At 47.9% G+C, this 24,998-nt stretch overlaps 1 protein-coding gene across 1 annotated transcript in view; it reads right to left on the minus strand.

Annotated features, from left to right (window-relative positions):
- Positions 1 to 2,804: 2,804 nt before the first annotated feature.
- The window catches only part of LOC115478131 (extracellular tyrosine-protein kinase PKDCC-like), a 31,826-nt gene continuing 9,632 nt past the window's right edge, over positions 2,805 to 24,998 (minus strand). The window contains exons 2-7 of the mRNA XM_030215378.1: positions 24,156 to 24,278; positions 19,847 to 20,118; positions 15,103 to 15,182; positions 14,907 to 15,011; positions 9,722 to 9,898; positions 2,805 to 4,159 (exon numbers count right to left, since the gene is read on the minus strand). Of these exons, the coding sequence (XP_030071238.1) occupies positions 4,059 to 4,159; positions 9,722 to 9,898; positions 14,907 to 15,011; positions 15,103 to 15,182; positions 19,847 to 20,118; positions 24,156 to 24,278 (858 nt within the window). The 3' untranslated portion in view covers positions 2,805 to 4,058. The remainder of the gene's footprint in view (positions 4,160 to 9,721; positions 9,899 to 14,906; positions 15,012 to 15,102; positions 15,183 to 19,846; positions 20,119 to 24,155; positions 24,279 to 24,998) is intronic.

A 24,998-nucleotide genomic window follows, 5' to 3' on the forward strand; every position in this document is an offset into this window, starting at 1 on the left:
GGGGCCAGTGCGAACAGTATGTATCAGTCGCTGCTCACTGCAGGTGAAGATCTGCTATTTACCAGGTATGCAGGAGGGACAGTTGTTGGGAGTTTTCAGCTGCTGGGGCTTGGGGATCCCTGCCAGCCACATCATAGGTGTGCTGCTACTGGGTGGGACTAAGCTCCAAGTGGGTGGGCCTGGGCCCATCCGGGCACACCCTTGGCTACGCCACTGAAATATTCTGGTGGCTGACATGAAGGCCTATGGTGCCTGCCTGCACCTCAGGTTCCATCCCCCTTCCTTTACAACCAAATTATTTATTTATGTTTATAAAATGTGATATACTGTCCTTCTAAAATAGAATCAGAGCAATGCTGGGCAAGTTCCAACATTAGCTGTGGAGAAATGAGAGTCAATTCCCTTTCTTTCAGCCATACCCTCTTCTTCTTTATGGCCTGTTTCAATCTCCAGCTTATCAGACCCAAATCTTGTTAGGCTATGGCACCCTGGGCCTTCACATCTATCTGAGGATTTCCCCCCCACCCACCCCTGCCCTATTTAATATCCCTTCCCAGCTCATTTCTCCCAGCCATTCTATGATAATGACCAGTGCAAGGCTCCTTCTGGAGCTCTGTCCCAAGTCTGGTCACTAGCCAGTCGATATTCAGCCCGCGGGAGGCAGGCTGGCTAAGTGCCCTGATCGGAGCTGAGCCTGGATATTCAATACCAGGCTCTTTCTGGTGACTAGCATTGAATATCCATTTTTTTTTGTGGCCAGCTTAAACTTAACTGGCTAGCCGGTTAAGGGGCCCTTTTTCTAAGCCATGTAGGCGCCTATGCGCGCCCAAAACGCACCAATTCGGAACTACTGCATGGCTACCACATGGCCCGGGCAGTCATTTCATTTTGTACGCATGTCCAGAAGGCACGCCGGTTCCAGCAGACGGCACCAACCTATGTGCATTGACGATTACCGCCCAGTTAACGTGTGAGACCTCAATGGGTGGCAGTAAGGTCTCAGGCCCAAAATGGACGTCCGCCAATTTTCATTTTGCTGCACAACCATTTTCATCCCCCCCCCCCCCCCCCCCCCACACACACATACACAAAAAGGCCTTTTTTGCAGGTACGCTGAAAAATGAATCTGCGTGCGTCCAATACATGCGTCTACACCAGCGCAGGCCACTTTTTGGCATACCTTAGTAAAAGGACCCCTAAGTTTTTAGCAGCTAAACATAGGACTACTATTTAGGCAGCCCAATTTGCCCGCTAAACTTAGCCGGCAATGCACTGAGTATTCGCGGCTATCTCGTTACATCATGCAATATAGCTGGTTATCCACTGTGCACTAAGTTCTAATTTTCAGCGGAGATAACCGGCTATCTTACACTGAATATTAGCATGTAACTGGCTAAGTGCTATTTCATGGCCAGGAGCCATTCCTTTCTGGTTAAATGGCACTGAATATCAGGGGTAGGTGTTTCCCATGTGTGATTAATGGAATTCCCTGTTGGAAAGGGCTGTGAACATTCCCTCCACAGCACCCCCAATCCCAGGGGGCAGATGACCTGAGCCAGGAATCAAACCAGGTCCCTTCACATGCCAGCACACAGTACCGAGCCACTGGGCCAACCCACCCATTCTCCGATTCTCCCTACCACTTTTCTCAGTCACTGTGGTGGCAATTCTATAACGTGGCACCATCAATTACATGCCAAGGAAGCCACATTTAGCACCAAATCTATAATGGCACTGACAGGCATAAGGCAGCACTAGTACCCAAAATATAAAGGCGGACACTTACGCCAACTCAATGGCAAATGAAAGCGAGCATGCCTATGTGCACCATGTCGTGCATACAACTTATCTTATTCTACTTTGCATGCGTTGCCCGTGCTCCACCATCATTAATACCCCCCCATGCAATTGCTTGCTAAAGGACTTAAGTGTGCATTTTATAGAACAGAGTCACAGAACTGCAAATAGTTTCACCAATCATGTGCGTAAGTCAGGGCAGCCTGACCATTAGGCCACCTGAGGCAGGAGACTCAGGTGACACTGTTCAGGAGTGGCATGTGATCTCCCTTTCGCGGTGTCACCCAGCAGTGATTCCCATGCATGCGCTGCCCTGCCAACGACACTTAGCATCTCCCCTTCGCAGCATTTCCTAGCAGTGGAAGCCAGTACCCGCCTCTTCCCTTTACTGCGGCCGCCTCTCTGATGTAACTTCCTGTTTCATCAGAGGCTCAAGCAGCTGCAGTAAAGGGAAGAGGTGGGTGCCTGCAGCAGGGCACCGCAAACAGGCTGGAGGTAGGAAGTGGGGCAGCATCTCGGCCGGGGGAGGCGGCATCCTAGCTCAGGCATCATGCCTCAGGCTGGCCCTGAGTCCTATTATTCTTTAAATTTGTGTGTTATTGGCACCTAAGTTTACAATTGCCCATTTGTTCAATTCTTTTACTCCTTATCACATGATCCCTGTCTAGAGAGTAACCTCCCCCCCCCCCCCCCCCGATATTCAGCGCTATTTAACTGGGTAGGAACGGCCATGAATATTCAGCAGGAGATAGCCGATTATCTCCCACTGAATATTCCCGGTCAGTGCTTAGTGGCTAACCGGTTATATCACGCAATATAACCAGTGCCGCTATCTGCTAATATTCAGCACATCTCCGGCTAAGTTTGGTGGCCAGATTAGGCCACCGAAATAGCAGGGCCTATCTTTGACTGGTTTAAACTTAACTGGACAGTGCTGAATATTGGCTATGCCGGTTAAGTTTAAACTGGATAAAAATTAACTGGATATTCAATGCCAGTCACCAGAAACAGCCTGGCATTGAATATCCAGTCTCCCCGCCGACCACAGGAGTTAGCCGGGCTGCCCCTCGTGGTCTCAGTATCAGCCTCTATGTCATTATCTGTTGCTCAGCCCTTCTAAATTCGCTCTCTCACCAGTCTTACTGCCAAACACCTAATTATGAGCTCACTTGTGCCGCACGTTGGTTACTGTAGCAGCTTCCAGAAAGTCCTGCCAGCCTCTAACACTTACCCACATCAACGTCCTCTGCCTCCTGCTATTCATCCTAATGCTCGTTTCAATGCATTTTACCATTTATAGGGCCCTGTTTATTAAGGTGCGCGAGCGCTTTTAGCGTGCGCTAAAAATTAGCGCTTGCTAACGCTAGAGACACTTTAGTGTGCCTACAGCGCGGCTTAGTAAACAGGGCCCATAGCCTAGTCCAGTCCTTCAGAATTAAAAATCTTAAAATAATTAAGATAGTGATGGGGACAGTTCGCATAGACTGGTAATCTTTCTCCTTAGCATTGCAAAGGGAAACAGGACCCAGTGGCGTTCTGAGGGCGGGCAGTTACTTCCTGTTCCGGGGCAGAAGGAGCAGGGAACCAGCAGAACCGACAGCCGCATGGCTGCTCCCAGCAGGTAAGAATGCACTCGGGAGGAGGCTTGGGTGATACGCCGGGGGGGGAGTCGTGCTGCACCTGGGGATGGACGGACGCCACTTTACCTGGTGGGGGGTGCACAGCGGCGATCTGCCCCAGGTGGCAGCCGATCAAGGATCGCCACTGACAGGACCACCCTACCTAATGCAAGCATACATTTCCTAAAGTTATGTGTTACGGATTTCCATTCAGAGAGTTGGAATATTCAATTCTGTTGAGCACACCCATAGTCTAAATATATCCATTAAATTGTTTGATATATTAAATAGCTGTCTTCAGTCTACAGGCTGTAGAAAGAATCCTCATCCAGTCGTTCTCTCCTGGAAGAACTGTTTGCTCATTGGTTAGGCGTGATGGACGTTCAGCCACGGTGTCCCCTCTCTCAGCAGCCATGTCTGCTCTTCATGCTGCATACCAGAGCATCGTAGCAGCACATGAAACCCAAATTGGAAGTGAAAAAAATGTCTTTGGTAGATGGCTGGGAGGATGCAGTAGAAATTCTTTGGTTTCGGAAAGCAGACAGTTGAAATTGGTTCAAGAGTTATAGACTGCATCTCATAACAAACACAGACGCTCCGGTTATGTGCAAACCTCTATTCACCATGGATTGTTCCTGTGCTTTACCTTTTCCTCCATGCACTGGATCTCCTGACATAGACAGTAGAATTAGCATCGGGTATCAAGTCAGTGAAAGTACTTCGAAACGTAGCAAGGTGGCGCCCTGGAGAGAGTCAAGAAAAGACAGAGTTAGCTTGAGTTTGTGTATCTCAATCACTTTGATTGCACCCTTTATGTTTCAAAGTTTTTATTGATGATGCCACAGATTAATACAGTTCTTTGATTAAATACATAACAGTTTTAACTTTGTCAGTCATATGTACATCAATCCGCGGTCATTATCATCAAATTGATTTACAGTTTTCTTCCCAATTCCCCCCCTCCCCCCCTTAATACTGTCTGTAACCTATTCCTTATATCAAAATAGAGTAATAAACATCAATAAACATTGTCCACTATCTAATATCTCCCTCCCTTCCATCCCCTTCCCCCCTCCCCCCTTTTTGATTGCACCCTTTAAAAGGCAGTAAATCAAATGCTTTTAAGCAAAAAGGTACAAAACTAATCAAATTTATTTTAACTCACAACTATTTCCGCTTTAACAATGATATCTATCTACAAATAACGGGCACTGCGATGGGTACCAGGACAGCACCCCAATATGCCAACCTCTTTATGGCTGAGCTGGAAGAGACATTTCTGAATACATACCAGACCAAACCCCTAAAATACTACCGGTACATCGATGACATTTTTATGATTTGGACTGAGGAAGAAGAAACTCTGAAACAATTTTACAATTCCTTCAATGCATACCATCCTACAATCAGATTCAAAATTGACTACTCCCCAGAAAAAGTCAATTTTTTTTGACACCACAGTCTCAATCAGCGATGGATATATACAAACATCCATATACAAGAAACCCACAGACAAATGCAGCTACCTCCACAACTCCAGCTTCCACCCTTCACATACAAAAAGATCCATTATTTACAGCCAAGCCACAAGATACCACCGTATCTGCTCTGACACAGGGGACAGAGACAGACATCTTGAAATCCTGACTGCATCCTTCGAACAGAAAGGCTACAACCCTAAAATAATCTCCAAGAATATTGCCTCCTCCCTCAAAACACCCAGGGAAAATCTGCTACAGTACAAAGAAAAAAAGCCACAGACAGAATCCCCCTTATAGTGACATACAATCCAGAGCTGGAAAAATTAAGAAAAATCATAAAAGATCTGCAGCCTCTACTCCAGGAGGATGAATTACTGAAAGAGATATTCACATCCCCACCAGTGCTGGCCTTCCGACAGCCACCCAACTTAAAACACAAGCTAATTAGAAGTAAGCTCCCAACACAGACTCAAAAAGAAAAGAATGGCACACATCCTTGCAATATATCCAGCTGCAAACTATGCCAAAACATTTCACAGGACCCCATGGTCATTCACAAAGGAAAAATATTCAACATTAAGGAATCTTTCACATGCTCATCTTCCAATGTGGTATATATCATTCAGTGTAAAAAATGCAACGAAGGCTGCTACATGGGAGAAACAAGTCAGATACTAAAGAAGAGATTTAATTTACACAGACACCATATGAAAAATGCTAGTACCAATAAAGATGTCACACCTGTGGGACAGCACTTTACAAAACCAGAACACTGTACCAGTGATTTCATGGTAAGAATCCTGAAAGGGAACTTTAAAACAATACAGGAACGTAAGACCTTTGAAGTCAGAATGATTAAATATTTTGACACCCACCAGACAGGACTTAACAAAGATCTGGGTTTTCTAGCCCATTATAAACCACAAAATTGTACTGCTTTGTCACCCTCCTATCTCCATGCATATCTCCCTGTCCCTCATCCACCCGACTCTTCCTGTCTCTCACCTATCCACCCTCATCCTGCTAGACTGTCACTGAAATGCTTTGATGTTTCACTTATATATACTGTCATCTACCAACATTTGCTTATTTCCGATCTGACGAAGAAGGGCAACCTTCAAAAGCTAATCAAGAAATGTATTATGTCCAATAAAAAAGGTATCATCTTATTTTCTTTTCCATGTTTTATTTTGTTTTATTTCTATTGATTACCTTTAAAAGTGGACAAACACGGCTACCACACCTTTCTAAGCAAAAAGGTAAATATCAAGATTGTTTTCAGGCCACTGGGCAGGGACTTTATAGAAAGGATACTGGTGATGTCTCCAAAAGATCTATGCCCCTATTTACAAACTTTAAAATCATTTGATGTTATCATTAAGTTTCATAAAATTTAGCCATCACTAGTGAAATGTTTCATATATTTTTGTTCTCCTACAAGAGAATGTTAATATGCCAAATAATGTACCACAACCTTATTGAAGTGTGGAACAGTGGCGTAGCAAGGGCATGGTGGTGGGGGCGGTCCACCCCGGTTGTCCGGCGCAGCGCCTCTCCCCTGACAGTCCCCACCTGCCTACCAGCTGAGCTCCAGCCGGCACCTCCAATCTGCAGCGCTGCTGACTTTAAATGAACAAAACCGTCTCGTCGTTGGCCCTTCACTACTAAGTCCCGCCCTCGAGGAAATAGGAAGTTATATCAGAGGGCGGGACTCAGTAGTGAAGGGCCAACAACGAGATGGTTTTCTTCATTTAAAGTCAGCAGCGCTGCAGATTGGGGGTGCCGGCTGGAGCTCAGCTGGTAGGCAGGTGGGGACTGTCGTGGGGAGTGAGAGGCGCTGCGCTGTGGGGGGTGCTGTTCCACGCTGGGGGGTGCGCGCAGCGGCGATCCGCCCCAGGTGTCAGCCAAGCACAGAACGCCACTGGTGTGGAATCAAGGTATAGAGCCATTATTTAGTAGAATTAGAACTTTAAACATTAAGATCTCTGAAGTTCAGGATTTTTGAGGTCAAGAAATCAGTTTTATAAGTCTTACTAAATCAGAAACATCACGGTCATCTGGCACTGTCTAAAGAATAAAGCGATCTCCTGGTTTAAACTCACGGAATGGAAGATGTACATATTGAATAAGAAAAGCCCCGTAGCACATTCCTGTGCTGGCATTGAATGAAAGAACATATGAATCCGCCTCAAGACATACAGCAGTTTAGCATACATGTATCTACAAGTAATGGGAAATCCAAGACAAAACTTGCACAACTGGCTGATCTGGCCTGGAACACAGTAGCAGACTACACCTCCTAAATCAAAAGTTAATTAATCCTTTTCTAAGCTTATCATTATACCACCTCTGAAGTACAAACTCCAAAATAGGAAACATGCTACAGCTGTAGGAACTTGTTTAAAGAGCTGAAAGCTTTTATCCAAGGTGGCCAGAGGTACAGGTATAGAGTTATTCTGGAAGCACCCAACTAGGGGGTCATTCTATAAGGATTGTCTAGCTGTAGGCAGGAAGAGCCTATGTAAATGGCAATATGCTAGTCATTTCTGCACATATGTGGACACACATCCCTGGATTCTATATACGGTGCCCAAATTTGCCCACGCTCCCGCGATGTGTGTGCAAATTAATTGGCTAATGAGCTGTTAACCATCAATAATTGGATGCTACCAATTATTGAAGTTAATTGGCAACCATTAGAATTTGCACATGCGTTATTCTATAACATTGGCTACCTAACTCCCATAGTGCATATCTCAAAAGGGGGTGTGGCCATGGGCCTGTCGGGGCATTCCAAAACGTTGCACGTGTAGTTATAGAATACCGAATCAGCATGCCCAACTTGGGTGTCAGCATTTAGACCTGGTTTCAGCAAGCATACGTCTGGTGCAAATCAGCACTAAGTGCAATTCTATAAAGGCTGTGCACTCCTTATAGAATCCAGCACCCATTTTTGAGCGCGATTTATAGAATCTGGCCCACAGCGCGAAAATAATCCGCCTACACACTATTCTGTATGTACGCGCCAAACTTTGATGGCATGTACTTTGTGGATGGACATTCACATGGGCAGAGCTGGGTGGATTGTGGGTGAGGAGAACAATTATGCGCATAAATTATAGGGTACTATGATTTATGTGCATTCTTTAACATCGACACCAGCTCTATGGCTGGTGTAAGCGATTGTACCTAAAATGTTGTGCGTATTTGACTTGTTACATTACCATTCTATTAAAAAAAAAAGTAAGTGCCTTCTTTTTGTTACCGTATAGGCTTCAAACAATGCAATCTTGGCATCTAAAAACAGGTACCTCTTTATAGAATTACCCATTTGCCAAACGGAAGTGTCTGGGTTTTTCATTTGCGTCAGGGGAAACATCTAACAGGACATATCTTGGACTTCCTGTCTACTGAAATTCCATGGCACGAGATGCATATCTCTGCCTTTGCTACATCATTGGTGATCCTTGGGGAATCAGCGTAGTACAGTGGGGAATGGGCTGAAGTTGCAGTGGATGGCTGCAAGAGAGGCAGCACTTCCCATCCTCTTCCCCCACCACAAGACCGTCATACCACCTAGGGGCAGAAAGAAGAATAGCAGAGGTACAGCAGTTCTGCCAGCGTTCTGCTCCCCTGCCTGGTACCTAATTGTCATGTTTTGTTCATGTGTACAAAGTGGGGCACCAGATAGAAGAGGGGCATGATCCAATGTGTTCTACTACTGCCGTTCCCCTCGAGCCCAAACCATGGAGGAGGGGCAGCGAAAGGAGGTGAGGAAAGAAATTGCCTGGGCAATTGTGAAGGTACAGGGGTGTTTCAGAATGGGGGGCATGAGGGGAGAAAGCAGCTGAACGAATGTGTGGGAGAGGCACAAGGAAAAAGTGTTTGAAGAAGCGTGAGGAAGTTGAACAAAGACAATTTGGTTGTTGTAAGCCACGCTGGGCAGAAGATTTCAACGTATTATCTACAATGACACCTAGACCTTTTTCTTGGGTGCTGACTCCCAAGGTAGACGCCAGCTTCAGGTAACTATGATTCAGATTATTCTTCCCAATTTTGCATCACTTTGCATTTGTCCACATTAAATTCCATCTGCCATTTCGACGCCCAGGTCTTCCAATCTCTGAAGGTCTTCCTGCAATTTTTCACAGTCCGCATGTGTTTTAACAACTTTGAATAGTTTTGTGTCATCTACAAATTTACTCACCTCACTTGTTGTTCTGATTTCCAGATTATTTATAAATATGTTAAATAGCACCGGTCCCAATACAGATCCCTGTGGCACTCCACTATTCCCCCTCCCCCAGTGAGAAAAATGGCCAATTAACCCTTCCCTCTGTTTTCTGTCCAATAACCAGTTCCTAATCCACAACAGAACATTGCCTCCTATCCCATGACTCTTTAATTTTCTCAGGAGTCTCTCAAATTGGCACAGGCTCTTGAAAGACCTGCCACATTGAATTAGGGGCTGTAGATATACCTGAGGCTGGAACTATATTAGGATTCATCTGGCTTGTATTTAATAGGGGGAAAAGGGCTCCTTCCCCCGAGAGAAGTGCTGTTTCTTTTAACAGTGCTGAAATAATTATATCGGTTCTTCAAGCTCAGCAAACTTATTTCTCAATCAAATTAGAAAAAAACTGGCTCTACATGAAATGACATCTCTCTGAGGAAAGTAGCCCCTTCCAGTAAACTGCTTCCTGAGATCCTGATGACTGACCTCCGAGTTCAATGCATTGCCTAATAACTGAGACCACTCTCAGGTACGTTGTGAGGGGTGGCAGTTCCTTGGTCTCTCTTACAAAAGCAGGCCTGCAGCCTCACCTGTCCACATCCTGCGCTCACCGATGGTAAAGCTCTGACACTGGGGATTGGAACTGCAAATTTCGGCTGCCTCATCTGCATTATGAATGGACAGTAAACAGCCCAAGTGGCTATAAGAAGGCCAGCATTTGTAATCTTCTGCTTCCTGGAGTCGGAGCCCCTTTAGGATCTGATATTCTGCAAAATAGAAAACAAAAACTTTGAAAAGAGGTATTGGCAGCCAGATTGCGTATTTATCAGCCGAATTCATCACTGAGATCAGGAACCAAAAACTTAGAAACACAGAAACATGACGGCAGATGAAGGCCAAATGGCTCATCCAGTCTGCCCATCCTCCGTAACCACTAACTCTTCCTTTTCCTAAGAGAGCCCACGTGCTTGTCCCACGCTTTTTAAAAATTCTAACACAGTCCTTGTCTCCACAACCTCCACCGTGCTTAACAGATGGGCGTCCTCGGCTGATAATGGAAAAAAGAAGAGCGCCCCTGACGAGCATTTGGCCGACTTTACTTGGTCCATTTTTTGTTACGGCCAAGCCTCAAAATCGTGCCCGAACTGACCAGATGACCACCGGAGGGAATCAGGGATGGCCTTCCCTTACTCCCCCAGTAGTCACCAACCCCGTCCCACCCTAAAAAAAACACTTATTTTTTTTCCAGCCTCTATGCCAGTCTCAAATGTCATACCCAGCTCCCTGACAGCAATATGCAGGTCCCTGGAACAGTTTTAGTGGGTGCAGTGCACTTCAGGCAGGCAGACCCAGGCCCATCCCCCACTACCTGTTACACTTGTGGTGGTAAATGTGAGCCCTTCAAAACCCACCCGAAACCCACTGTATCCACATGTAGGTGCCCCCTTCACCCCTTAGGGCTATGGTAGTGCTGTACAGTTGTGGGGAGTGGGTTTTGGGGGGGTTGGGGGCTCAGCACACAAGGTAAGGGAGCTATGCACCTGGGAGCAATTTGTGAAGTCCACTGCAGTGCCCCCTAGGGTGCCCAGTTGGTGTCCTGGTATGTGAGGGGGACCAGTGCACTACAAATTTGGTCCCATGACCAAATGACTTGGATTTGGTCGTTTCTGAGATGGGCGCCCTCAGTTTCCATTATTGCCGAAAACCGGGGACGACCATCTCTAAGGACAACCATCTCTAAGGTCAATCTAAATGTTGGGATTTGGGCGTACCCGACCGTATTATTGAAATGAAAGATGGATGCCCATCTTGTTTCGATAATACGAGTTTCCCCGCCCTTTCGCCGGGACATCCTTAGAGATGGGCGTCCCCGTTCGATTATGCCCCTCAACGTGATCCACTAAGAACTATGGATTAAGCAGAATATAAGTTTTGTAATAAAAATGCATCACTTTGCACTTGCTCACATTAAACATCATCAGCCATTTAGGAGCAACTTGCACCTACCTCCAGTGTGGCCATCTTCCAAAACCGAGGTGTGAGACCCCCATCCTGATACACTGCTTGGCACTTGCAGTCAGGGTTTGTCATTTTTGATGGTGCTGGAGGCAGGAGTGAGTGGGCATTGCTGCTGCCACACAACCCTAGAGGAGGGGGAGGGGCATTGGGCAGGGGAAGTCAGGTACACCACTGGATGAAGACCTCTCTGATCCAGGGGAGCCCTGGATTAGATAGTCCTGAGGAAGTCCTGGGGGAATTTAGGAGTATTGGTGGGGGGAGGGGGGGATTCAGGGAATACAGGAGTGGTCAAGGGTGTACAAGGTGAGGAAGGTCTGTCCATGGTTGTTCTGGTGGGGTACAGGGCCTGCTGAGCCAGTACAAGATTTTTTTTGTGGGATGGGGGTAGGGGAAGGGGAATGGGGGTGGGGCAGTTATCGGGGAGTCCCAACAGGCCTGTTTTTCTTTTTGCATCTCCCTTTCTCACTCAGGCACTGACAGGAAGAGTGAGATTTACTTGCAATGCAGGAGAGGGCTGCATCTTAGGGCTGCAGTGTGTGGTTTGTTCTAACAGTACTTTTCATGGCATTAATTTACTGATTGGGAGTAAATGTGTTCTAGTGTATGTGTTAGAACCAGGGGCGTATCTGCGTGGGGCCACAGGGGCCTGGGCCCCCGCAGATTTTGCCCTGGACCCCCCTACTGCCGCCGTGGGTACCTTTGCTGGTGGGGGACCCCAACCCCCACCAGCCCAGGTCCACTTCCTCCTGCCGCTGCGAGTTTTTTTAAGTTCTTCATCGGGATTCGTCCTCTGTCACTCTGTGCTGCTGTTCAAAGAAGCTGCTAGCTGAATGCAGTTTCGGACTGAGTCTGACGTCGCTGCTGCACGTTGTACATGAGTCTGACGTCCTGCACGTACAACGTGCAGCAGCGACGTCAGACTCAGTCCGAAACTGCATTCAGCTAGCAGCTTCTTTGAACAGCAGCACAGAGTGACGGAGGACAAATCCCGATTAACTTAAAAAACCTCGCAGCAGCAGGAGGAAGCGGACTTCGGCTGGTGGGGGTTGGGGTCCCCCACCAGCAAAGGTACCCACGGCGGCGGGGGGGGGGGGGGTCGGAAATGGCGGCGGCTGGGGGGGGGCTATAATGTGCCCCCTCACTCTGGATTTGGCCCCCGCTACCGCCGACTCTCAGATACGCCCCTGTTTAGAACACTGTGCGCTGAAGCTTAAAGTGCCATTCTAACACACTGCTTACTGCCTCAAGGTCAGAGCATTGCCTGACCTTGCCCTGTGAAGACATGCTTCCTTTTCATTCCATCCATTACCATTTCTCTGCTTCATCCTGTCATGCCATGCAACTTTCTGCTGATTTTATTTTATTTATTTATTGCATTTGTACCCCACATTATCCCACCTTTTTGCAGGCTCAATGTGGCTTACAGAGTAAGGTTATGATAAAATCAATACATGATTAGTGGCCTAGTGGTTAGGGTGGTGGACTCTGGTCCTGAGGAACTGAGTTCGATTCCCACTTCAGGCACAGGCAGCTCCTTGTGACTCTGGGCAAGTCACTTAACCCTCCATTGCCCCATGTAAGCCGCATTGAGCCTGCCATGAGTGGGAAAGCACAGGGTACAAATGTAACAAAAATAAAATAGATACTATTGGAGATTCTACATGGAATGTTGCTACTATTGGAGATTCTACATGGAATGTTGCTATTCCACTAGCAACATTCCATGTAGAAGGCTGCGCAGGCTTCTGTTTCTGTGAGTCTGACGTCCTGCACGTACGTGCAGGACGTCAGACTCACAGAAGCAGAAGCCTGCGCATCCACATTGGTGATCTGCAAGGGCCGACTTCTAGTGGAATAGCGACATTCCTTGTAGAATCTCAAATAGTAGCAACAGTGGAGGAGTGGCCTAGTGGTTAGGGTGGTGGACTTTGGTCCTGGGGAACTGAGTTCGATTTCCACTTCAGGCACAGGCAGCTCCTTGTGACTCTGGGCAAGTCACTTAACCCTCCATTGCCCCATGTAAGCCGCATTGAGCCTGCCATGAGTGGGAAAGTGCGGGGTACAAATGTAACAAAAATAAAATACAGTTGATCATAAGCTGAGGTAGTAGATGGGCGGATGTTGGGTAGGTTGTGTGCGAAGTGTCTTAGATGTGTTCAGGTGATTTGGGGAATGAATTGTATCATTGAGGGTGACTTTTGTAAGCTTTGTCAAAGAGGTATGTTTTCAGAGCTTTGCGGAAGCTGGTTAGATTGTTCATGGTTTTCAGGGTTTTGGGTAGCGCATTCCAGAACTGTGTGCTTTTGTGTGCAAAGGTCGTAGCATAAGCCTGTTTGTATTTCACTCCTTTGCAGCTGGGGAAATTCAGGTTTAGGAATTTGATGAAAGAATTTGTTCTATTACTTACAAATCCACCACCTAGTGAGAAATCAGGCTTTACTATTTTATCAATCACTATTTTGCCTCATTCCCCATATTATTATTCTGATCTGACATCAAACCAATGTGATATATAAGGATCCCAGTGTACAGTACTGGATTCTGGAGACTGTGAGGCTCTGGGATGGGATCACAAAAGATTCTCCTGAACATCCTACATGGGGCAGGCAACAAAATACAGCTCAAATCTGACCAGTTCCCGTGGAGGGACATTTTCGAACGGGGACGCCCATCTCTGAGGATGTCCCCGCAAAGGGGCGGGGAAACTCATATTATAGAAACAAGATGGGCGTCCATCTTTCGTTTTGATAAAACGGTCGGGGACGCCCAAATCTCAACATTTAGGTCAACCTTAGAGATGGGCAACCTAGGTTTTCAACGATAATGGAAACCAAGGACGCCCATCTCAAAAATGACCAAATCCAAGCCATTTGGTCATGGGAGGAGCCAGCATTCGTAGTGCACTGGTCCCCTCTCACATGCCAGGACACCAACCGGGTACCCTAGGGGGCGCTGCAGTGGACTTCACAAATTACTCCCAGGTGCATAGCTCCCTTACCTTGGGTGCTGAGCCCCCCAACCCCCCCCCCAAAAAAAACCCACTGTACAACACTACCATAGCCCTTAAAGGGTAAAGGGGGGCACCTAGATGTGGGTACAGTGGGTTTCGGGTGGGTTTTGGAGGGCTCCCATTTACCACCACAAGTGTAACAGGTAGTGGGGGATGGGCCTGGGTCCGCCTGCCTGAAGTGCACTGCAGTGCCCACTAAAACTGCTCCAGGGACCTGCATACTGCTGTGATGGAGCTGGGTATGACATTTGAGGCTGGCATAGAGGCTGGAAAAAAACGTTTTTTAATTTGTTATTTTTTGGGTGGGAGGGGGTTGGTGACCACTGGGGGAGTAAGGAGAGGTCATCCCCAATTCCCTCCGGTGGTCATCTGGTCAGTCTGGGCACCTTTTCGAGGCTTGGTCGTGAAAAAAATAGGACCAAGTAAAGTCGGCCAAATGCTCGTCAGGGACGCCCTTCTTTTGTCCATTATCGGCTGAGGACGCCCATCTGTTAACCATGCCCCCATCCCGCCTTCGGTACACTGCCGACATGCCCCCGTGAACTTTGGTCGTCCTCGCGACGGAAAGCAGTTGAGGACGCCCAAAATCGGCTTTCGATTATGCCGATTTGGGCGACCCTGAGAGAAGGAAGCCCATGTCCCGATTTGTGTTGGAAGATGGACGTCCTTCTCTTTCGATTATGCCGCTGATAGTCTCCTTCCTTATGCACCAATTGCAACCTTCCCCAAAGCTCAGAACATCCCACCTTTTAAAGGTTGCGACCTCTTTGGTAGATGCAATCCAGACTTGTACAAGTACAAAACTTTTTCAAAGGCTTCTAGAGTTTCATTTATTCCATATCGTAAATCACCTAGTGAAGAAAGAACAAAACATTGAAGAGACCCATTATAAAAGCATTGATTTCCTTCCCCACAGAATGCATTCAAAATCACAGCCAGTACCTGTTGCATTCATAATGTTGAACAGAAATGGCTTCAAAGCAGGAGGTGCGGTGTAAGGCAGAAGGTATGTGAAAAAGTACCTGAAATAATAATCCAGAATTAGTTTAGGAGTTCACTCTTGTAGCATACTAACAGGGGTATAATCGAAAGAGAAGGGCGCACATCTTTTGACACAAATCAGGAGATGGGTATCCTTCTCTCAGGGTCGCCCAAATCGGCATAATCGAAAGCCGATTTTGGGCGTCCTCAACTGCTTTCCGTCGCGGGGACGACCAAAGTTCACAGGGGTATGTTGGCGGCAGGGGCGTAGCCAGACACACAATTTTGGGTGGGCCTGGGCCCAAGATGGGTGGGCAGAAGAACCTCCCTGTCCCACAAGTGATTTGGTCTCTTCCTCTCTCGCCTGCATGCCATAGGGTCTCTCAAACATCCCCCCTCCCCCGCATACCATTTAAATAGCAGATTTTCACCAGCAGCGAGCAGCAACTAATACACACTGCTCATGTTGGCCCCACAGCCTTCCCACTGATGCAACTTCCTGTTTCCGCATAGGCAGGAATACGTTAAAGGGAAGGCTGTGGGGCTGGTGCGAGCAGTATGTATCAGTCACTTTTTGCTGCAGGTGAAGATCTGCTATTTACAAGGTATGCAGGAGGAACAGTTGTTGGGAGTTTTCAGCTGGTGGAGCTTGGGGATCCCTGCCAGTCACATTATAAGTGTGCTGCTACTGGGTGGGCCTGAGCCCGAAGTGGGTGGGCCAGGGCCCACCCGGGCCCACCTTTGGTTACGCCACTGGTTGGCAGCATAGCGAAGGCGGGATGGGGCGTGGTTAAGAGATGGGCGGCCGATAATGGAAAAAAGAAGGGCGTCCCTGACGAACATTTGGCCAACTTTACTTGGTCCCTTTATTTTCACAACCAAGCCTCGAAAAGGTGCCCAAACTGACCCCCTCCCACTCAAAAAAAAAACAAATTAAAAAACATTTTTTGCCAGCCTCTATGCCAGCCTCAGATGTCATAGCCAGCTTCATCACAGCAGTATGCAGGTCCCTGGAGCAGTTTTTAGTGGGTACTGCAGTGCACTTCAGGCAGGCAGACCCAGGCCCATCCCCCCCCCACCTGTTACACTTGTGATGGTAAATGTGAGCCCTCCGAAACCCACTATACCCACATGTAGGTGCCCCCCTTCACCCCTAAGGGCTATAGTAGTAGTATACAGTTGTGGGGAGTGGGTTTTTGGGGGGATTTGGAGGGCTCAGCACCCAAGGTAAGGGAGCTATGCACCTGGGAGCAATTTGTGAAGTCCACTGCAGTGCCCCCTAGGGTGCCCGGTTGGTGTCCTGGCATGTGAGGGGGACCAGTGCACTACGAATGCTGGCTCCTCCCAAGACCAAATGCCTTGCATTTGGTCATTTTTGAGATGGGCATCCTCGGTTTCTATTATTGGCGAAAACCGAGGTCGCCCATCTCTAAGGTCGACCATCTGAACATTTAGGTCAACCATCTCTAAGGTCGACCAGGAAAGAGTATTGTTCTTACTGGCTCCTGCAGAGGCCACTAGACTACCAGGGAACTTCAAGGTGGGACCGGGGAGGATGCACTGAGTCTCGGAGGTGGTGGCAGCAGCGGCAGCAGGGGGAAGTGTCTTTGGGCCCCCTAGAGCCTCTGGGCCCTCGGGCACTGCCCGGTTGCCCAAATGGTCAGTCCGCTCCTGGGGGGAGCAGACTTTTTGTAACATAGGCGCCAGCGCCAGGCCGAAGGGCCAGTTCACATAGGCACCATTTCATTCAAAATCCATTTGGACATATGCCCCTCCTACATCCACACCCCCTGAGAAGTTACACAATATGGATTTTATGTGCTTCGTTATGTATGTAACTGATAATTAGTGCCAATTAAACCCAATAACCGGTTGATAATGGCATTTAGCAGCTAATTTAACAATTAAGTTACAAGTCAGAATGTCCCAAACAGACGTCCATCTCACGTGTATTTTCGATCAGGAATACGTGGGATGGACGTTCATTTGCTGGAGACGTCCAGTATGAACAGCCATTTTACAAACTGGAACGTCCAAATTTTGAACAGGGGAAAACAAGGGACATGGAAGTCTGTAAAGCAGCATTCTTATAGGAAACAACCACACAGACTCCCCATGCAGAGCAAAGAGGCAGCCCAGTGGTTACTGCAGTGAACTGTGAACCAACGGACTCAGGCTCAAATCCCACTTTAACTCTTTTATTTTGTAATTGTGAGCCCTCCAGAAATAGAAAAATACCTGCTGTATCTGTCTACCACTTCAGTAGTCTTCAGGCATCTATTTAGATACAGTCAGTGGCGTAGTTAGGTGGGGCCATGGGGGCCTGGGCCCCCCTAAATTTCCTCTGGACCCCTGGTTTTGCTGGCGGGGGTCCCCAACCCCAGCCAGCTAATGCATTGTCCAGCACTGTTCTCCAGCGCCGCCGCATTGCCTGGCCTGCTCTGTCTTCCCCTCACGTCCAGCACTTTCCTTTCACTAAAAGGAATGTGCAGGACGTGAGGGGAAGACAAAGCAAGGCCGGAGACCAGCACTGGACAATGCTTCAGCTGCCAGGGGTTGGGGACCCCTGCCAGCCAAGGTATTTGCTGCAGCAGTGGGTGGGGAGTGGTAGGGTGGCGAGGCAGCGGGGGGGGGGAGGGTGGCAGACCAAAATGTGCCCCCCCCCACCACCACTGGCTCTGGCCCCCTCCCACCGCGAGGTCTGGCTACGCCCCTGGATACAGTAGGTATTTCTCTGTTTCTAGAAGACACAGAATTAAAAAAAAAAAAAAGAAAAGAGTTGAAGTTGGATTTGAACTTAGGTTTCTTAGTTTAAAGTCTACTGTACTAACCACTAGGCTAAACCTGCTGCCTGTTCTGTTACGAATGCTCACAGTGGCATTCCTAGCCTGGATGGCACCCGGGGCAGATCGCCGATGCGCCCCCCCCCCCCCGGGTGCAGCGCCCCCCCTACGAAATGACACCTCCCCCCCCCGGTGAAATGACACCCCCCCCGCGTGCACGCCGTTGGGGGGGTGCCGCGGCGTGCGCCTGTCAGCTCCGAGTTCGCTAACTTCGCTCGTTCGCTGCAGCTCCCTCTGCCCCGGAACAGGAAGTAACCTGTTCCGGGGCAGAGGGAGCTGCAGCGAACGAACGAAGTTAGCGAACTCGGAGCCGACAGGCGCGCGCCGCGGCACCCCCCAGTGGCGTGCACCCGGGGCGGACTGCCCCCCCTTGGTACGCCACTGAATGCTCATAATACCCGAAGCCCCCCTTCCAGTTTCACTTTCAGGGTAGAAGGAAGGGGACAACAACCACTGGGGAATTAAGGAGATGTTATGCCTTAATCCCTCCAGTGGACAGCTGCTCAAACAGAGCATCCTTCTGTAACCTGGAAGTTCCTGAAGCAGGTCTAAATAAAGACATCCTTCTTTTTAGACTTGGACGTTTCTTCCCCTTCGGTAATCACTGTCGCTGTCGGACGTTCAGATTTCAGGCCCTCCCTAGTCCCGGCCAAAACACACCCAGAACACAACCCCTTGCTATTGGGACATACTGCAGCGTTGGACATCCCTTTTCTGCTTTTGCAAAACTGGGATTTGGACGTTTCAAGCCATTTCGGCCTTTTGAGATGTCCATATTCTTCAAAAATGTAAAATTGTGCACATAAATTTATATTAGGAAGGACACCACTAATTCTGTGGCCATTTTACAAAGCCACGCTAAAAAAATGACCTGCGCTATCCCGAGCGCGGGCCTTTTATGCACGCTGAGGCCACTTTTAGCAAGAAGGTAGAATAACCCCATTTCCCAGTTCTCTTATTAACCCTTTAGTGTCCAATGTTCCATATGGGAACAGATTGATGAGAACATTGGACACTAAAGGGTTAATGGCCACACGCTTATATCCCCATTAGTGTGTGAGCCCTTACTGACCTTTTTGTAGGTGTTATGAGCTGAAGCGCAAACCACCCGCTAATCTGTTAACATGCGGTGATGTAGCTGCGCTGACCAATTAGCGCAGTACACGCCTACTCTCCGTCCCAGACATCCATTCTATTTTTTAGCACACAGGTAGTGTGTGCCGATCCCACAACTACATTGGGATACCTGACTGTGCCCTGCAGTTATGCTTTTTAACACCCCCCCTCCGGCGCATCCCCTCACCCCCCGGCGCATTGCATAGCCTCATCTCATCGCATTGCATCGCATCACCTCCCTCCTGGCGGATCACCTCCAACCCCCCCCCCCCCCCCCCCCCGGTGCATTACTGTTACCTCCTAGGTCTGCTGGGAGCAGCCGCGTGGCTGTCGGCTCCACCGGTTCCCTGCCCCGGAACAGGAAGTAACATCAGAGGGAGCAGAGAACCGGCGGTCCCTGCACCCCCCTGCAGCATGTACCTGGGGTGGACCGCCCCCACTGCCCCACCCTCGGTACGCCACTGCTTTTTAACCTGCAGTAAAAAGCAGAGCAGAGCTTAGTAAAAGGACGACTTTATCAGGACTTATTTATCGAAGGCCACTTCAGAAGAGTATAAAGTGAGAGAACAACCCTCAAACAGTTTTCTTTAGAACTAAAGCATGATCAGTATTAGATTAATCTACAGTTTAATCCACTAAATAAGCAAACTGCCAGGTACAGATTAGAGACCACTACCATGAAAAACACCAGCCTCTGCCTAGAATTCAGAACTGCATCACGTCCGCTCTGCTGTCATTCGACTTACCGATACGCATTATAGAGGTTCCTCTTTTCATTGATCCCTTCACATCTTCCAGCTGCTGCACAGGTCAGGCTGAAGGATTTTGTAGGGAACTCCAGTACGCAGTCAGCATCACCGCTGCATGTCAGCTCTTCAGTGCTAGCATCGTCTAAATCGGTCACTTTCAGGTCTCCATCCACCGTTACAAACTGCCGAGGCTGGAAATCTAAGAGGGCCACAGAGCCCAAAGGAGAATGAGCCAGGAAATGCAGAAGCCTCACGAGGCTCAGGCACACCTGGGGAAGACCACATCAGCAAGGTCTTGTAAGTATTCGGCACAGAGTCAGGTTACATTGACTATAAGAGCAGAAGAGGAGTATAAAGCCCATCTCATTTGCCCAGTTTCATTCTGTGACCACACCACAGATCCCAATTGATGCCATGCTATCCTCTGCTGATAGAGATCCTATGGATCCTCTGTGCTTATCCCATTACTATATATATGTTTGCACCACTTCCTTTGGAGGTATTCCATGCATTCCCCTCCCTTGGTCATTTCCCACTATTTAATATGATTTTACTTAACCCTCCATTGCCCCTGGTACAAAATAAGTACCTGTATATATGTAAACCGCTTTGAATGTAGTTGCAAAAACCTCAGAAAGGCGGTATATCAAGTCCCATTTCCATTTCCTTATTGGAGATTCTAAATGGAATATTGCTACTATTGAGATTCTGTTGCTACTATTTGAGATTCTACATGGAATGTTAATGTTGCTATTCCACTAGCAACATTCCATGTAGAAGCCTGCCCTTGCAGATCAGCAACGTGGCCGCGCAGGCTTCTGTTTCTGTGAGTCTGACGTCCTGCACGTTGTACGTGCAGGACGTCAGACTCAGAAACAGAACGAAGCCTTGCGCCGGAAGAAGAGGACCTCGGCTGGCGGGGATTGGGGTCCCCCGCCAGCAAAGGTAGGCGATGGCGGCGGAGGGTTGGCGGGGAGGGGGTGGAGAGGGTTGTCGGCAGGGGGGGGTCAAAGTTGGTGTTGTTGGTGGTGGTGGTGGCGGCAGCGGGTGGGGGGGTCGGCGGCACCGGGGGGGGTCTAAAATGTGCCCCCTCACCTCGGGCTCTGGACCCCCCTCCCACCGAAGTCTGGCTACGTCCCTGGTGTGGATGCACTGGAAACCATCTTCCAAATGATCGAAATAATGCAGTGAAAGGACGAGCCAATGAAATCTAGTACATAATATAGGTAGAACAGGGGTTCTTAATCTTTTTTGGTTCCCACACCCCTTTAACTGATCAATAAAACCCTCATACCCCCTTTCTAAATCACTAGTGATTGCCGACAGCTACATGTCACTATAGTGGCCAAGTACTAAGATGTCGCTAAAATAACAGTAGTACACAATTATACTAGAGAAAGGTTATCAATAGAAATCAAACAAAATAAAACATGGAAAAGAAAATAAGATGATACCTTTTTTATTGGACATAACTTAATACATTTCTTGATTAGCTTTCGAAGGTCGCCCTTCTTCCTCAGATCAGAAATAAGCAAATGTTCTAGCTGACAGTGTATACAAGTGAAAACATTCAAGCATTACTATGACAGTCTGACAGGGTGGGAGGATGGGGGTGGGTAGGGGGTATGTATGGAAACATCAAAGCATATCATTGATATTCTAACAGGATGGGTGTGGATAGGTGAGGGGTGGGGTGATCAACAGAGACATACAGCTTTATGGTTTATAATGGGCTAGGAACCCTAGATCCTTGTTAAGTCCTTTCTGGGGACCTGGGATTCCTAGCCCATTATAAACCATAAAGCTGTATGTCTCTGTTGATCACCCCACCCCTCACCTATCCACACCCATCCTGTTAGAATATCAATGATATGCTTTGATGTTCCCATACATACCCCCTACCCACCCCCATCCTCCCACCCTGTCAGACTGTCATAGTAATGCTTGAATGTTTTCACTTATATACACTGTCAGCTAGCACATTTGCTTATTTCTGATCTGACGAAGAAGGGCAACCTTCGAAAGCTAATCAAGAAATGTATTACGTTATGTCCAATAAAAAAGGTATCATCTTATTTTCTTTTCCATGTTTTATTTTGTCTGATTTCTATTGATAACCTTAAGAATGGACTAACAAGGCTACCACACTCCTCTACTAGAGAAAGGGAAAGTGGATGGGATTTGATATACTGCCTTTCTGTGGTTCCAATCAAAATGATTTACATATTATACACAGGTACTTATTTTGTACCTGGGGTAATGGAGGATTAAGTGGCTTGACCAGAGTCACAAGGAGCTCTCCTAATAACTGCCTTCACTCTATCTAGAAAGTTACAATAAATTACTTCAGATTTCAAGACTCCTCTCCTCACCCCTTTTGTCCTCTTCTCATACCCCGTGGGGGGTACGGGCACCACTGGTTAAGAACCCCTGAGCTAAAGCAAAGGATGACCGAAGATCACAGAGGTTCATAGCAAAATAGTTCTATCTCTCAGCCAGTGATCGGCTGTCACGCAGTAGCCAGGCGGTAACTCCATTTTGGCACGCATTGGGTGTGCGTAGACGCTTTCGCAGCTTAGTAAAAGGGCCCCTAAACCACTAATGGGCCAATGCTCAGAACTCCCATGGTAAAGCCAACAGCGTGAAACCCATACCGCCAGAACAGTGCAGAAAACTAGCTCCCAATGCTCAAAGTAAATGGTATTCAAGTTACATGCGCACAGTAAAAGTGAAAGAAGGGATTGTGCTTGATACATGTGCAGATTTCTGCGGTAAGTTCAGCTCTTGTGCGCGTGCGCCAGGCTAACCCAGTGGTGTAGCAAGGGTGGGGCGGTGGGGACGGTCCTTCTCGGGTGCACGCTGCTGGAGGGTGCAGAGAGCAGCCGCACGCCTGTCGGCTCCGCTGGTTCCCTGCTCCCTCTGCCCCAGAACAGGTTACTTCCTGTTCCGGGGCAGAGGGAGCAGGGAGCCAGTGGAGCCGACAGGTGCGTGGCTGCTCTCTGCACCCTCCAGCAGCGAAGAATGCACCCGGGGGGGGGGAGCTTGATGCGCCGAGGAGGGAGGTGTCATTGCACAGGGGGGGGCTTGATGCACCGGGGAGGGGGGTGTCATTGCACCGGGGGGGGGGGTGTTGTACTGCATCCTGGGGGGACGGACGCTGCTGCACCCGGGGGGGGGGGGGGGGGGTGCGCAGCAGCAATCAGCCCCGGGTGGCAGTCGACCTAGGAACACCACTGGGCTAACCCAAAAGTGAAGCACACATTTGTGCCTGTTTTCTGCACCTTTTATATATAATCTTTTCAATTTATTTTTTTTTTACTTGAAAAGCTTATATTTAAGCGCAGGAAACAGGTGCCAAGGGTGCTTTCACGTTCGTGTTTGCTCTGACTCGCACACATTCGTCTTTCACTACCAGAGCTTAGTGGCTTGCACGGGCTTCCTTCTGCTTCTAAATTAAATTTTAAAACAGCAGCTTTTAAAGAAAAGATCGTGAGCAATCCTTTCTTCAAACACCCCAATGCCTGCTTCGAGCTGGTGTTGGGTTTTCAACGGTAAGGACAGCTTTGTTTTGTGTGCTGTTCTCTGAGCATTGGGAAGGAACAGGAAATGACCTCATTAACATCTGTTTGACTACATTTGCGTGCTATTTGCGCTAATCTTTGGTGCACACATTGTCTCCCGCGTTCTGTACTCGCTAATGCCAGTGCTATTCCGGCGTTAATTGCCTCTAGCGCTGGCGTTATGTTTTGAGCATTGGCCCATGAGTTTGTGATGGTCAGTGGACTGTTCGCAGAAATCTAGATTCTCCGCAGGCCTTACACTGCAGGCCACAAAAGAGGTTCCCCAAAAATCGAGGCAGCCGCTGAACAAATCAGGACCCCCCCAGCAGAATTGCTTTCTACGCTCCCTTCCCTTTTGGACTGATTCAAAAGTGCAGCAAAACGCCCCCTCCACCTTGGCGCCAGGGCGGTCGCCTTTCTTGCCTACACCCCTGTGCCGGCTATGTCAAAAGCGATGCTCCCCATAAGACAATGTAATTCCTTCTTCAGATCAATTCAATTGACAAAAGACAGCTTTCCCCAGCTCTGCTCATCTTCTGAGGGGAAGCCCTCTAATAATTAATGGTTTAGAGGCTGCTTTGTTAAACTCCTGTTGTAATTTACAGGAGCCCAAAACCAGATTAGCACAAGCAAACAGCCTACCAGCATGCTAATCTCTTGTGAGCTAGACGTCAGGGGCTCTTTAAAGTTCCTCCCTTTGATGTCTAAAGCTTGCTGATAAAATTGTCTTTCTTCTGTTCTCTTACCTTAAATCTCTCTTCCCAGGGGGTCTGCAGAAGTTGAATAATCTCCAGAGGGGATCCCAGTTCCAGCAGAGCGGTGACCCTTCTGCCAGGATCTAATCTATTATCATAGCATTCACCATACAACTACAGAGAGGAGAGTGATTTTCCTATTAATAGGCATGCAAATAGAAATGAACATAATTTAATTACAACGTTTTGCAACTTCAAAAAAAAAAAAAAAAGGACCTCTTTGCATTCCAGCAAAGGACTAGCTGCTGAAAGAGTGTGAATGTACTGAAATACTGGTTTTCTAAAGTGGAGGAGTGTGGTAGCCGTGTTAGTCCACTCTTAAGGTTAAGATTTCCGATCTGAGGAAGAAGGGCAACCTTCGAAAGCTAATCAAGAAATGTATTAAGTTATGTCCAATAAAAAAGGTATCATCTTATTTTCTTTTCCATGTTTTATTTTGTTTGATTTCTATTGGTTTTCTAAAGAAATTAACATGAGATGACTTAAAATCAAAAATATTCTCCTAATCAGATTAACCTCCTGTACAGGACGGTGGGTTCATAAACGGGCCGATGCTCAGAACTCCCAAGGAAAGGCAACAGCGCAGAAAACATACCGCTGGAACAGTGCAGAAACCTAGCTCTCCGACGCTCAAACGAAATGGTATTCAAATTATGCACGTGCTGTAAAAGCACAAGCAAGGGGGAAATACGCTTGGCAAACGTGCAGAAGTGTTTTGCTGCAAGCTCAGCTCCTGTCCGCATACGCCAAGCAAACCCGAAAGTGAAGCACACACTGACGTCTGTTACGAAGCACCTTTAAAGATAAGCGTTTCAAAAACTATTTTTTTAAACT

This window comes from Microcaecilia unicolor, chromosome 9 (genome assembly GCF_901765095.1).
Source record: "Microcaecilia unicolor chromosome 9, aMicUni1.1, whole genome shotgun sequence".
Classification (NCBI taxonomy): Eukaryota; Metazoa; Chordata; class Amphibia; order Gymnophiona; family Siphonopidae; genus Microcaecilia; species Microcaecilia unicolor.